The sequence below is a fragment of the Malania oleifera genome, chromosome 7, assembly GCF_029873635.1.
Source record: "Malania oleifera isolate guangnan ecotype guangnan chromosome 7, ASM2987363v1, whole genome shotgun sequence".
NCBI classification, from domain to species: domain Eukaryota; kingdom Viridiplantae; phylum Streptophyta; class Magnoliopsida; order Santalales; family Ximeniaceae; genus Malania; species Malania oleifera.
The window spans coordinates 103,852,482-103,868,307 of NC_080423.1; the positions used below are offsets into that span (position 1 = coordinate 103,852,482).

The following is a 15,826-nucleotide window of genomic DNA, read 5'->3' on the forward strand; positions in this document are numbered from 1 at the left end:
GAAATAAACACAAAAGATCATTAGGCAGTATCAGAAAGTTGGATACCAAGAGGGAATGAAAGTGCTTACAATGCATAGTGAACTATGGAAAAACAAGAGGATGCTAAGAAATGGCAGCATGCAGTAGCTGGAGCCCTTGTGTTAAATCATGTTACAAAAAATCATTTCCTGGAATATGAGGGGTCTTAAAGACAAATCCAAAGGAGTGTAACTAATCCTTTCTTAAGGATTGGAGGAGCGATGTTGTGTGCTTGCATGAAACAAAGAGGGAAACAATGGATCAGCTCTTGATCAATGACCTTTAAAGCCGAGACGCTTGTGATTGGATATCCCTTGGAGCAGTAAGCACCTCAGGGGGTATTCTTATTTTGTGGAAGCCTAGTGCTTGTGGAATTGTTGGACCACTCCATCAGTTTCTTCATGGTCTCCTATTTGTTCAAAAGCATGAATGATAACTTTCAGTGGATTTTCACAAGGTTTTACGGCCTAGGTGAAGGACCCTCCAGGTCTCTTTTCAAAATGAGTTCTTCGGAATTAGGAGTAGATGGGATGCTCCTTCAATCATTGGAGATGATTTCAAAATGATTGTATATCTGCATGAAAGAAGTAGGGCAGCCTTAAGACCAGTAGATTAAAGAATTCCTTGACTTTATCAGCATCAACAACAACAACAACAACAACAACAAAACCAAGCCTTAAGTCTCATCACGTGGGGTCAGTTACATGAATCCTTTTCCGCCAATTTAGTGATCATGGACAATGTATTTCGCAAAAATTCAGGGCTATTAAATCCTTACTCACTATCCCATTCCAAGTCATTTTAGGTCTACCTCTACCCCTTCTACTATCTCTCACAGTAACTAACTCACTATTCCTCACTAGCAGACTATGTGGCCTACGTTGCAAGTAGCCAAACCATCTGAGTTGTTCCTCCCTTATCTTCTATAGGAGCTACTCCTAACTTACCATGAATATGTAACTTCTTAATTTATCTTTCAATGTTATACCACTCATCCATCTAAGCATTCTCATCTCAGCAACTTTTACTTTCTAGATATGCTGTTTCTTAGTGGCCCAACATTCTAATCCGTATAGCATACCTGGTCTTATAGTCATCTTATAAAACTTCCCTTTTAAATTTAAGGGTATTCTACGATCACAAAGTACACTTGAAACACTTCTCTATTTTACCTAGTCTACTTTAACTCTATGCATTACATCCTCTTCGATTTCTCCTTTAACTTGCATAATAGATCTAAGGTATCAAAATTTACTTGTGTTATTTATTTCTTCATCATCAAGTTTAACTTTATCTCCAATATTCCTCCTACTATTACTGAAATGACATTTCATATTCTAAAGCTTCTCTCCATAATTCTAACTTAGATTCAATTCCACCCCCTAGTTTCATCAATCTATACAACATCATCTATACACAACATACACCATGGAACCTCATTTTGGATACTCCTAGTTAGTTGATCCATCACTAAAGCAAAAAGATAAGGGCTCAAAGTATATCCTTGATGTACGCCTATTGTGATTGGAAATTCTCTAGTCTCTCCACCTATAATCTTTACACTAGTTAGCACTCCATCATACATATCCTTAATGACATCAGTATACCTACTACATACACCCTTTTTTCTAAAACCCACCATAGAACTTCCCTAAGTATCCTATCATACGCTTTCTCTAAGTCAATAAATACCATATGCAAGTACCTCTTCTTTTCCCTAAACTTTTCCATTAATCTTCTTAAAAGACATATAACTTTTGTAGTAGATCTCTCAAGCATAAAACCAAATTGATTTTCTGAGACTTTCGTTTCTAGCCTTAATCTTTGTTCACCTTTTTCCCATAGTTTCATCGTATAACTTGTAAGTTTAATTCCGCGGTAGTTATTACAACTTTGAATATCTCCTTTATTTTTTTATATTGGTATTAAAGTGTTTTTCTTCCATTCATCTATCATTTTCTTATTTTTTATAATTTTTTTAAATATATTATTGAACCATATAATTCTATTATCACCTAAGCATTTCCAAACTTCAATTGGGATGTAATCCGATCAAATAGCTTTTCCATTTTTCATCTTTTTTTAGTGCAAACTTAACTTCTTTGACTCTAATATTGCGAATAAGTCTCATATTTTTAGTCTTTTCCTCATTTGTCAATTCTAAGTCTACATCTTCTATTCTGTTTTTATTAAATAGCTTACTAAAGTAACTTTGCCATCTTTCTGCTATGTATTCTTCCTTAACCAAAACAATGTCATCCACACTTTTTATACATTTTACATTACCTAAATACTTACTCTTTCTTTCTCTAGCTCTAGCGAGTTTAAATATATCTCTTTCCCCTTCTTTTGTATCTAATCTACCATACGGATTACTAAATAATCTATGCTTAGCTTCACTAACAGTCCTTTTTGCATCTTTTCTAACCTCTTTAGAGTTTTCAAATTTATCCATGTTTCTACATTTTGGCCATGTTTTATACCAAATTCTTTTTGTCTTTACAGTTTTTTGGACATCTTGATCCCACCACCAACTTTCTTTGCTATTCGAGAATTTTCCTCTTGATTCACCAAAAATTTCATTTGCTATCTTTTTAATAAAGCTAGCTATCCTACTCTAAAGAGTATTTGTGTCATTAAGGTTATGTATGATGGAGTAATGACTAGTGTAAGGGACTATAGATGGAGAAACTAGAGAAACTAGAGAATTTCCAATCACCATAGGTGTACATCAGGGATCTGCTTTGAGTCATTATCTTTTTGCTTTAGTGATGGACCAACTAACTAAGAGTATTCAAAAGGAGGTTTCACGGTGTATGTTGTTTGTAGATGATATTGTATTAATTGATGAAACTAGGGAGGCAGTAAAGGCCGAGTTACAATTATAGAGAGAAACTTTGGAATCTAGAGGCTTTAGGATAAGTAAAAATAAAACAGAATATATGAAACGTAATTTTAGTAATGATAGGAGGAATATTGGAGACAAAGTTAAACTTGATGATGAAGAAATAAATAACACTTGTAGATTTCGATACCTTGGATCTATTATGCAAGCGGAAGGAGAAATTGAAGATGATGTAATGCATAGAGTTAAAGCAGGTTGGGTAAAATGGAGAAGTGCTTCAAGTGTGCTCTGTGATCGTAGAATAACCTGAAAATTAAAAGGGAAGTTTTATAGGACAGCTATAAGACCAGCTATGCTATATGGATCAGAATGTTGGGTGACTAAGAAACATAATATCCAAAAAATAAAAGTTGCCGAAATGAGAATGCTTAGATGGATGAGTTGTATAACGTTGAAAGATAAATGAAGGAATGAACATATTCGTGGTAAATTAGGTGTAGCTCCTGTAGAAGATTAGATAAGGGAGGGACGACTCAGATGGTATGGACACTTGCAACGTAGGCCACATAGTGCACCAGTGAGGAAGAGTGAGTTAGTTACTGTGGGGGGCAATAGTAGGGGTAGGGGTAGACCTAAAATAACTTGTGAGGAGATAGTGAGTAATGATATAATATCCCTGAATCTATCAAAAGAAATGGTCCATGATCGCATAATTTGGCAGAAAAGGATTCATATACCCGACCCCACCTAGTGGGAATTAAGGCTTGATTTTGTTGTTTTGTTGTTGTTGTAGGTTCCACCACCTAGTTCTTTTACACTGGTTTATTTTATCCTTTCTCTTCCATTTTTTAATACATATATCTAACACTAAAACTCTATGTTGTGTGGTTAAGCTTTCACCTAGGATAACGTTACAATCCTTACATGATAAATGATCTACATTCCTAGTTAAGAAAAAATCTATTTGGCTTTTATTTTGTCCATTTTTTAAGGTTATAAGTGTTCACTTTCTTCTTAAAGCAAGTATTCATCGTATTAAAATCACATGATATAGCAAAGTTTAAGATCATCTCCCCAGACTCATTTTTGTCTCCATATACATATTCTCCATGTATCATCTCATAACCTTTATTATCCCTTCCAACGTGTCCATTCAGATCAGCTCCTATGAATATTTTCTCAGTCCCTGATATGCCTTGTATAATACTATCCATACCTTCACAAAATTGTCTCCTAAGGTTCTTTTCTAAGCCTATTTAAGAAGCATAAGCACTAATGATATTTATTATCTCTTGGCCTAAGACCATCTTTATTTTTATAATTCTATCCCCTACTCTATTTACATCTACAACGCTATCTCTTAAGTTTTTAATTTTTTATCTACAATAGTTCCTACCACATTCTTATATTTTTTTATTTTCCAATGTACCAAAATGATCCTTGGGGAGTCAATGTTTTTTGCTGGTTGGTTCCATCCTCACAAAGTTGCTCTATCTACAATAGTTCCTACCCCATTCTTATGTTTTTTCTTTTCCAGTGTAACAGAGTTTAAATCCTGATTTATCAATTTCTCTAGCTTTCTCCCCCGCCCACTAGTTTCTTGAAGGCACATTAAATTAATTTTTCTTCTAATCATTGTGTTCACAATTTCCATGTTTTAACCTATAAGTGACCCTATGTTCCAAGTTATTAATCAAATCCTACTCTCCTAAACTAATTTCTTTACCTGCCCACATCCAGAATGATGTGAGAACCCTCGCATATTTGACATCGTATCTAACCTCCAACACAGCGACTCGCTTCAGGGCGACCTAGCCCACCCTCGTTCACTTTTCACTACACCTAAGTGATATAAGTGTAACGTGTCACTCGTAAGGGACGCCCTAGAAAATATTCGGTAAGGGTTCACATCATAGTAATCTGAAAAGTTTTACGCTGGTTGTTAACTACCTAATGCAAACCTCCTCCTTCACCTGAGCTTTAGACCAGCTATGTGTGAAAAATTAGGACATTAAGTGCATCAGCATGAATGTCGTTACTAATCTCCCTCTCATGACAACTTCACTTGATCTAACTTTAGGGAGCTGCCTTCCTTTTCAAGGATCAATAGGTTCACAGTTTTAGTTGAGTTGGAACTTCACTTTCCTCACATGATTAAAAGTCTACTTTCTAGGCCCATCTAAGATCACTTCCCCATTACCCTTGACACTAGAGGAGTTAAATAGGGGCCAACCCCCTTTTGCTTCAAGAATATGTGATTAAAGCATGATGATTTCAGGGAGTTGGTGAGAACTTGGTGGTCCTCTATTCAGGTCACAAGGAAGGCTAGTTTTTTGCTTATATCAAAATTGAAAGGAATAAAAGAAAAGAACAACCTTTTGGAATGTGCAAGTGAAGAAGATTGTTATCTTTAATGACATCAAAGAACTTGATAAGCAAAAGATCATCCAAAGTCTAAACGATGAACAAGCCAAAAGAATTTTTCTGAAGAAGGAATTGAACAAGGTTGTTAATCTTGAAGAAATATCTTGGAGGCATAAATCCATAGCATTATGGCTCAAGTAAGGGGCCGTAATACAAAATTCTTTCATTGGAAAGCAAACACTCACCATAGCAGTAACACCTTATCCAACATTGAAATTTTGGAAATCAACTTAACTAGGGAAGAGAATTTTAAGAAAGGAATTTGTGATTTTTATAAAGACATTTACACAGAACCTGAAACTTGGAGACCTATGGTGGATAGCATCAATTTTAGATCTCTTAGTTCATTCACTGCAGGGTGTCTTGAGAGACCCAGTTCTCCAAGCTATTAAAAACTGCAATGGGGATAAAGCACCTAGACCAGATGGTTCCTCATTGGCCTTCTTTCAAGCTAATGAGAGCCTTCTCAAGCACAACATCTTAAATTTGTTTGAGGAATTTCATAAATCAGGAAAATTCGTCTGTTGCATCAATACAACCTTTGTCACTCTTGTTCCGAAGAAATTTGGGGCTGTTAACATCAAGAATTTCCTCCTTGTTAGCTTCATGGAAAGCATTTATTAAATCATTGTCAAAGTCCTAGTTGAGAGGTTCAAAAAAGCAGTACCAGAAGTTATTGGTCAATATCACCATGCATTTTGTGGCTAGAAGATAGATTATGGATGCTGCCCTTATTGCTAATGAGGTGGTGGATGCCTATCTGAAGGAGGGAAAAAAAGGAATAGTGTGCAATCTGGATATGAAGAAAGCATTTGATCATGTCGACTGGAACTTATTTCTTTATCTCCACAGGAAAATGGGCTTTGGCAAGCTCTGGTGTAGTTGGATTGCTCAATGCATCAAAATTCCAAGCTTCTCAGTGTTCATAAATGGCTGTCCTCCTTATTTATTTTGCTCCTCAAGAGGCTTGCAACAAGGAGATTCCTTGTCCCCTTTTCTCTTTGTTTTTATTATAGAGGTGCTTAGCCTCAGGTTAATGAAAGCTACTGAAGGAGGGATCTTTAAAGGTATCAAGGTGAGCAAAAATGGAAGGCTTGCAGAAGCTTCTCATCCCTTTTTGCGGAAAATACTATCTTTTTTTGCAAAAAAGATCCCCTTCATATCCTCAACCTCTTATGCATTTTGTTAGGGTTTGAGGTTGTCTCAAGCCTAAAAGTGAATCTTGGTAAAAGTGAACTTATTCCAACATAGAGTTCAAGCATTAGATTTGGACTTGAGTGGAATTCAAAATACCTAAATACACTTTCTTATTACATTTTATCCAAATCCACACAACATCAAATTCAATGCTTGAACTCCATGTTTCTCATATCCAATGCAAATTTTTCTAATGTATAGTTGGAAAACCACAATATTTAATAAGATCCCTCTTTTGATAAAGTTATTTTATTTGCAACTTGTTAAATAATTAAAAAAAAATCAACACAAATTATGATGAACAAGCATAACATCCGTTAAGTCCTCGTGCTTCTGTTCACATCTTGTTTCATATTCCATTTAAGCCCTTTGAGACTATCTAAATTATATATTTTTTCAGTAGAACATTTAAACTGTTAGAATTACAACTGTACCTCAAAAGCGTAAGAGATTAGGTTGGGGACCAACATTGTATATCAAGCCTAAAACTCTCCCACACGTGCAGGGAAGAAGATAAACAAATGATAAATAACACCATTACAGGGAAGAAGATGATTTTAACAAACAAACAACAAATACGAGCAACAAGACTAGAACCCAAGACCTCCTGGAAACCATGGCTCTGATACCATGTTAAGCGACCACTTTACCTAAAAGCTTAAGCTATTAGGCTGTGGGCCAACATTCCATATCAAGACTTACCAGTAACATATTGATGTGCATATCTTAAGATATATTTAAAAGTATAAATGTATTCCTCTGGTATTGTATCTCAACTTTCTTATAATTTTGCAATCTATATATCCTCGTATCCATATCCATGTTTCACAGGTCATGTGCCTCCTACTAAGCTTTGGGCGTGGAGGGGTATAAATGCTTTTTACACACACACACACACAGAGTGATATAGAGAGATGATGATGATGATGATGATGATGAAGAGGAAAAATAAAAATTTCTCTTGTTCAATCACTCTCACCATTTGTTGGGTTGTGCAATGGGGAAGAATTAGACGTGTACTAAGGGAGAGGAAATGTCCCTACTGCATCTTACAGAAAATCCCATTGTTGTCATAGGCAAGTCTAGTTGATGATCTTTTTTGTTTATTTGACAAGCCTATGCAGATCTTTTGGAGAGCACAGTATATGAGAAACTCTCCCAATAGAATTGTTCTCCACATCAAGCACAGAAAAAACAGAGCAAAGACAAAAAGCAATTGATCTCTAAAATCATGTGCAAATTTAGCATGAAGAAATCAATCATAACCACCAAGAAATGGACTGAATCAGACTCTTAGAACCTCATCACAGCAAGTAAATGCCATCCAACTAAAGCCCAACTCAGGAACAAACCCCCCCCCCCCCCCCCCCACCCCCCCAACTTTTTCTTTTAAAATTTCTTAAAATTCAGATAGTAAACATAAGTCTGTAAAGATCCAGGGCAAGTTTGTTCAAAACAGTGGACGTCAAGAATCATCAACCCAGAGACATAGGGGCTACTTTTCCTTCTTTTTTTTCCCCCCTGAAGGATGTCTTTTGCCATGTACAGCTGCACCCCCCCCCCCCCCCCCGCCCCCTCCCCGCAGGGCCAAAGGCTCAATCAACTATGAACAACTTGAGCCTGCTAGCCCCACAAGAAATCCACCACCCATTACCAAAGAAACAGAACAGCTGCCACATAACCAAGGGAAAATAAGGCAATAATGCCATCAACACAGGCTAGAACCCCCATCTCCCCAGCTGGGGATATGAACTTCCTGGCGGAAGGCCGGGTTCATACGGGGATTACTCGACTTACCTTAATAAGGCATAGTCTTGCCTTTACTTAGATTTTGCAAAAACACATCCTTCCAACTTTGTATTCCAGTTGTTATCATTATTTTAACAAAATCTATATTTTGTTTTAAATTTTAAGACTTTTTCTATTGGCCTATTTTTATGTGTTCATATCATTTGTGTTTGAGTTTGATTTTTCCTATCTCATAAGTAAAACGGCCAAATTTTCCGATTGCCAACCTTTTGAGTAACCAATATATTATCGAACTCACCTAGAAAATCATATGGACCTTTCGGCTGTTTACCAGATCAGTAAAGGTTCATTCAACAAATAATCAGCCAAAACAGTACCAGACTCAAAATCAGGTGGAAGTATAAGTCAAATTTGGAGCACCATAAAGTTAAATAGGTCACACCCTCAATAATTACATTAGAAAGAAAAGGTATATAACAGACTAGAACTTGCATGGAAAAAAATATTAAAAAAAAATACCAACAGAAGATTCATTCAAGTGAAGGAAATACAATCACTTTGAAAACTCACCTCAATCCCAAGTATATCATCAACACCATACATATTATTTAGACCACACACTATCTCCCGTATCACTGTATTGATTCCGGGGCATAAACCACCACAAGTCACTATGCAAGCACGCACTTCGTCTGGATTGAAATAAACCTAAAACCAGAAATATCTTCGGTTCAAATTTTCAGCATTGAAGTGGGAGGCATTAAATGACAGGTGGAAACAAGAACCAATTAGAAAAATCCTATAGTCAAGTTTTTGAGATTGAAGAGACATTAAATTGGTTGATAGAAAGAGTGATACCTTTTCTCGAGGGCCTGCACGCCGAAAGTGAGCCCCTCTAGGGCTATCCTTTTGAACAACAATCTGAATGAAAGCAATAATAATCAATAGAAAAGAAAGAAGTCCTATTGCAAAAAAAAAAAAGTTCAGAACTTTTTTTTCACATTTTCTTTTTGTTTGTTTGTTTTTTTTTTTTTATGGAGCGGGAATGGTGGAAGAAGGGGGAGTACAAGGGTCACAGACCTTTTGTGCCACCACATCTTCTGGGCTGACGAAATACTGCCTAACAAACAAAAGATTTTACGTACAATTAGCAATTTAATGTTTTTAAGGGCCATTGAAATTTTTAGATTAGCAATTTAACATTTTGAAGGGCCTTTTTTTTTACAAGAACATAGACAATGCAATAGAAAAATGTTGTAGAGACTTTCTAAAGAAAATGAGTGAACTTACTTGACAATGGCATAAGATGAGCGCCTTTGCAATGGGTTTGGGTAAGACTGCATAAAAGAAAGATGTATGAATCCAAGATCTTCTAAAGCAAATAAAAGTAAGAAGCCTTTGGCTGACAAACTAGCAATGATGGGATTTGAGACCCCAAAAAAAAAAAACTACAGTTGTAGCTGCTTCAGTTGGTTACTTATTAAAGGGCAAAAACAACAACAACAAAACCAAGCCTTAGTCCCACTAGGTGGGGTCTGTGATATGAATCCTTTTCTGCCAATTTATGCGATCATGGACCATTTCTTTTGATAGATTCAAGGATATTAAATTCTTACTCACTATCTCCTTCCAAGTTATTTTAGGTCTACCCCTACCCCTTCTACTGTCCCCCACAGTAACTAACTCACTCTTCCTCACAGGTGCACTATGTGGCCTACGTTGCAAGTGTCCATACCATCTGAGTCGTCCCTCCCTTATCTAATCTTCTACAGGAGCTACACCTAACTTACCATGAATATGTTCATTCCTTAATTTATCTTTCAACGTTATACCACTCATCCATCTAAGCATTCTCATTTCGGCAACTTTTATTTTTTGGATATTATGTTTTTTCGTCACCCAACATTCCGATCCATATAGCATAGCTGGTCTTATAGCTGTCCTATAAAACTTCCCTTTCAATTTTCAGGGTATTCTACGATCACAGAGCACACTTGAATCACTTCTCCATTTTACCCAACCTCCTTTAACTCTATGCATTACATCATCTTCAATTTCTCCTTCCACTTGCAAAATAGATCCAAGGTATCGAAATCTACAAGTGTTATTTATTTCTTCATCATCAAGTTTAACTTTGTCTCCAATATTCCTCCTATCATTACTAAAATTACATTTCATATATTATGTCTTATTTCTACTTATCCTAAAGCCTCTAGATTCCAAAGCTTCTCTCCAAAATTCTAACTCAGCCTCTACTTCGTCCCTAGTTTTGTCAATTAATACAATATCATCTGCAAACAATATACACCACGAAACCTCCTTTTGAATACTCTTAGTCAATTAGTCAATCACTCAAGCAAAAAGATAAGGATTCAAAGCAGATCCTTGATGTACACCTATGGTGATTGGAAATTCTCTAGTTTCTCTAGTTTCTCCATCTATAGTCCTTACACTAGTTATTACTCCATCATACATATAATTAATGACATCGGTATACCTACTACATACACCTTTTTTTTCTAAAACCCACCATAGAACTTCCCTAGGTATTCTATCATATGCTTTCTCAAGGTCAATAAATATCATCTGCAAGTCTCTCTTCTTTTCCTTAAACTTTTCCATTAATCTTCTTAAAAGATAAATAGCTTCTGTGGTAGATCTCCCAGGCATAAAACCAAATTGATTTTCTGAGACCTTTGTTTCTAACCATAATCTTTGTTCAACTACCCTTTCCCATAGTTTCATCGTATGACTCATAAGTTTAATTCCACGATAGTTATTACAATTTTGAATATATCTTTTATTTTTGTATATAGGTATTCAAGTGCTTTTCCTTCATTCATCTGGCGTTTTCTTAGTTTTTAAAATTGTATTAAATAAATTAGTTAACCATATAATTCCGTTATCACCTAAGCATTTCCAAACTTCAATTGGGATGTTACTCGGTCCCATAGCTTTCCCATTTTTCATCTTTTTTAGTGCAAACTTAACTTCGTTAACTCTAATTTTGCGAATAAATCTCATATTTTTAGTTTTTTCCTCATTTGACAATTCTAAGTTTAAGTCTTCAATTTGGTTTTCATTAAACAACTTACTAAAGTAACTTCGCCATCTTACTTTAATGTCTTCATCCTTAACTAAGACAATATCATCCTTACTTTTTATACATTTTACATTTCCTAAGTCCTTACTCTTCCTTTCTCTAGCTTTAGCAAGTTTAAATATATCTCTTTCCCCTTCGTTTGTACCTAATCTATCATACAAACTATTAAATGATCTATATTTAGCTTCACTAACGGCCTTTTTTTGCATCTTTTCTTGCCTCCTTATATTTTTCAAAGTTATCTTTGTTTCTACATTTTTTCCACGTTTCATACCAAATTCTTTTTGTCTTTATGATTTTTTGTACATCTTTATCCCATCATCAACTTTCTTTGCAATTCGAGAATCTTTCCCTTGATTCACCTAAAATTTCTTTTGCTATCTTTTTAATCAAGCTAGCTAATCTATTCCAAAGAGTATTTGTATCTATCCCATCCTCTATGGTCCAATCCCCATCTTTGATCATTTTATCTTTAAATTTTATTATATTTTCTCCTTTTAGATTCCACCATTTAGTTCTCTTACACAGGTTTATTTTATCCTTTTTCTTCCATTTTTTAATACGTATATCTAACACTAAGACTCTATGTTGTGTGGTTAAGCTTTCACCTAGAATAACTTTACTATCTTTGCATGATAAACGATCTACCCTCCTAGTTAAAAAAAATCTATTAGACTTCTATTTTGTCCACTTTTAAAGGTTATTAAGTGTTCTTCTCTCTTCTTAAAGCAAGTATTCATTATACTAAAATCTTAAGACATAGTGGAATCTAAGATCATCTCTCCAAACTCATTTTTGTTTCCATATCCATATCCTCTATGTATCCTCTCATAATTTTTATTATCTCTTCCAATGTGTCCATTCAAATCTCCTCCTATAAATATTTACTCAGTCCTTGGTATGCCTTGTATAATACTATCCATATCTTCCCAAAATTATCTCTTAAGATTTTCTGCTAAGCCAACTTGAGGAGCATAAGCACTAATGATATTTATTATCTCTTGTCCTAATACCATCTTGATTCTTATTATTCTATCCCCTACTCTAGTTATATCTACAACGCTATCTTTTAAGTTTTTGTCTATAATAATGTCTACTCCATTCTTATGTTTTTCTTTTCCAGTGTACCAAAGTTTAAAACCTGATTTATCAATTTCTCTAGCTTTCTCCCCCACCCACTTAGTTTTTTGAAGGCAAATTATATTAATTCTTTTTCTAATCATTGTATCCACAATTTCCATGCTTTTACTCATAAGCGTCCCTATATTCCAAGTTGCTAATCTAATCCTAGTTTCCTGAACTAACGTCTTTACCTGCCCACGTCCAGAATGATGCAAGTTCCCTAGCATATTTGACACCGTACCCGAGCACCGACACGGCGCGTCGCTTCAAGGCGACGACCTAGCCCACCCTCGCCCACTTTTCGCTACACCCGGGTGGTTCAAGTGCAACGCGTCAATCGTAGGGGATGCCCCAGCAAATATTCGGTAAGAATTCATATCATAGTGATCTAACAAATTTTACACTAGTTGTCAGCTACATAACGCAACCCTCCTCCTTTACCTGGGCTTGGGACCGGTTGTGTGTGAACATTAATAATAAATAAGCAAATAAACTGGCAATGATGGGAATTGAGATAGGAAAAAAAGGTACAACTATAGCTGCTTCAGATGGTTACTTATTAAAGGGAAAGACATAAACAAAACAAGAAAATAAAATAGTTGAAAATTTTTGAACTAGCAAATTTGTGCTCAAGCATCAGTAGAAATTAAAAATCGTACCTACGAAACAACTAAATACATAGTGAAATCAAAATAAATTCATTCACCACAAGATTCTCATTGTATTTTATTGGATGAAGGATGTTGATATTGTCAAATATTTTGTGAATGGCCGAATGAATTGGCCTTGAGTTCTATATATTATATATAGACTTTACAAGAATGCTATACATGGAAAGTAAATAAGGTCTAACATGATTCTAGCCTTATACAAGTAACCTATAATCTGCAAGCCCAATACATGTAAACTAAATATATGGTAACTGTACAAAATAATGAATTGAAATATAAGGAAATAAATATGGGCTGAAGTAAGGAAAGAAATCTTTTGCTTTGCTGTTTGTTGTTCCATTGACAGCCCCCTCCAAATTGATGCGGGTTGATCAGCAAGCATCAATTTTCTACTTAGGAAGCAATGTCGTTGACGAGTGAGAGCCTTGGTAAAGATATCCGCAATTTGTAATTCATTGGAAATATGTGGAAGAGTGATAACACGAGCTTCAAATGCTTCACGGATGGAGTGACAATCGACTTCAATATGCTTTGTGCGCTCATAATCAACAGGATTGGCCGTGATATGGATAGCACTCGTATTATCGACATGTAGAGGTGTAGGATCGGTCTCAGAAAAATCTAGCTCAGCAAGCAAGCCTCGAAGCCAAATAATTTCAGAACAAGCAAGAGACACCACTCAATATTCAGATTCCGTCAATGACTTAGAAACTCTGTCTTGCTTCTTACTCTTCCAAGAGATCAATGCATCACCTAAGAACACACACCAACCAGTGATGGAGCAACGTGTATCCGCACAACCAGCCCAATCAGCATCGCTATAAGCAGCAAGGCGAGTAGAATTGCCTACAGGGAAGAATAAACCACAAGCAGAAGTGCCCTGAACATAGCGTATGATCCTACGGACAGCAGCCAAATGAAGATGACAAGGAGTCTGAAGAAACTGGCTGACTTGCTATACAACAAAAGAAATGTCTGGTCTAGTAATGGTGAGATGGACAAGACTACCCAACAACTTCCGGTATAAACTGGGATCAGCAAGTAAGTCACCCTCCTCTTTGCAAAGCTTGACATATAATTCCATGGGAGTATCAATAGAAGTACCCTTCTAAAGGCCAGCTGTGGCCACCAAGTCACTAGCATACTTATGCTAATTGAGTGAAATACCTGAGAAACTACGATTCACCTCAAGACCAAGAAAATATGTGAGAGACCCAAGATCTTTCATTTGAAAGGACTCTGAGAGATGAGTCTTGAGCTGAGCAAGTAAAGTAGAATCGGAACCAATAATCACAATATCATCAACATAAACCAAAAGAACAACAATACCCATGTCTGATTTCCAAAGAAACAATGAAGTGTCATACTTGCTTTGCTTGAATGAAAATTGTAATAAAGTGGTGCGGAATTTATCAAACCAGGCCCTCGCAGCTTGTTTAAGACCATAAAGAGAACAACAAAGCTTACACACAAGTGAAGTCGGAGAGGGAAACAAGCCCGAGGGTGGCTTCATATAAATATATACTCTTTAAGATCCCCGTGAAGAAAAGCATTCTTGAGATCCATCTGATGTAGTGGCCACTCACAGGAAGCAGCAATAGCCAAAGTTGTACGAACAGTAGTCATCTTAGCCACATGAGCAAAGGTCTCTTCATAATTGACACCATATTCCTGATTATTCCCAAGTGCAACAAGTCGAGCTTTGTAACGATCCAGACTTCCATCAAATCGGACCTTGACTGAGTAAACCCATTTACAACCCAGGGGAACAATGGTGGGAGGACAAGGCTCAATGTCCCAGGTGTGATTGGCCTCTAGAACGGCAATTTCTTCCTACATAGCTTGTCGCCAACAATCATGCTTGGCAGCGTGTGAGTAGGAAGTGGGAATATCTAAATTGAACAATGCAGCAATAAGAGCTAAAATAGAGTTACCAGAACTTGAAGAGGGAAACCCATACCTGTCCGAGGGTACAGACACTCGAGAAGAGCAACATACCAAAGGCTCTAGAGGTGCTACAACTAACTGAATCTAGAGCGTGGTAGGATCAGAAATATGATTAGCTACCGGAAGAGACTGTGGGCTGGGGTGCCGCGTATACACAATACCTGGTTTAAAACAAGAACTGACTGGATGAGGATCAGAGAACTGCTCCTCAAAAGAGGGGAGAATCACTGTAGGAGAGGAGGGTACATAGGACACAGGAAAGAAATGTTGATTTTCAAAGAAAATAACATTCCTAGAAATGCGTGTACGATGTAATAGGATCATAGCAAAAAAATCCCTTTTGACACACATTGTATCCCAAGAATGTACATCGAATAGATAGAGCAAATAATATATGTCGCTCATAAGGAGGTAAATGAACAAAACATACACAACCAAAGGTATGGAGGTTATCGTAACTAGGTTGCTTAGCAAATAAACAGAAATTGGGAGACTCCAAGAGTAGTACCTGAGAAGGTAAACGATTCATCAAGTAAGTAGCAGTTTTCAGAGCCTCAACGCAGAACAAGGATGGAACAGAGGATTCCAACAAGAGAGTACAGACCACATCTAGGAGATGACAATTTTTTCGTTTGGCTACTCCATTCTGTTAGGGAGTAGCAAGACATGAACGTTGATGAATAATGCCTTTAGAAGCCAAAAATGTCTGAAACTCAATAGACACATATTCACCACCAGAATCTGTGCGT

At 36.3% G+C, this 15,826-nt stretch overlaps 1 protein-coding gene across 6 annotated transcripts in view; it reads right to left on the bottom strand.

Annotated features, from left to right (window-relative positions):
• LOC131159326 (ATP-dependent 6-phosphofructokinase 4, chloroplastic) overlaps positions 1–15,826 on the bottom strand; it is an 84,308-nt gene that overhangs the window by 62,131 nt on the left and 6,351 nt on the right. For all 6 annotated transcript variants that reach the window (XR_009137784.1, XR_009137783.1, XM_058114127.1 and 3 more), the window contains exons 2-5: positions 9,525–9,571; positions 9,315–9,354; positions 9,093–9,155; positions 8,805–8,942 (exon numbers count right to left, since the gene is read on the bottom strand). Coding sequence is in view for 4 of the 6 variants with exons in the window: in XM_058114127.1 (XP_057970110.1) it covers positions 8,805–8,942; positions 9,093–9,155; positions 9,315–9,354; positions 9,525–9,571 (288 nt within the window). In the remaining 2 variants the exon portion in view is untranslated. The remainder of the gene's footprint in view (positions 1–8,804; positions 8,943–9,092; positions 9,156–9,314; positions 9,355–9,524; positions 9,572–15,826) is intronic.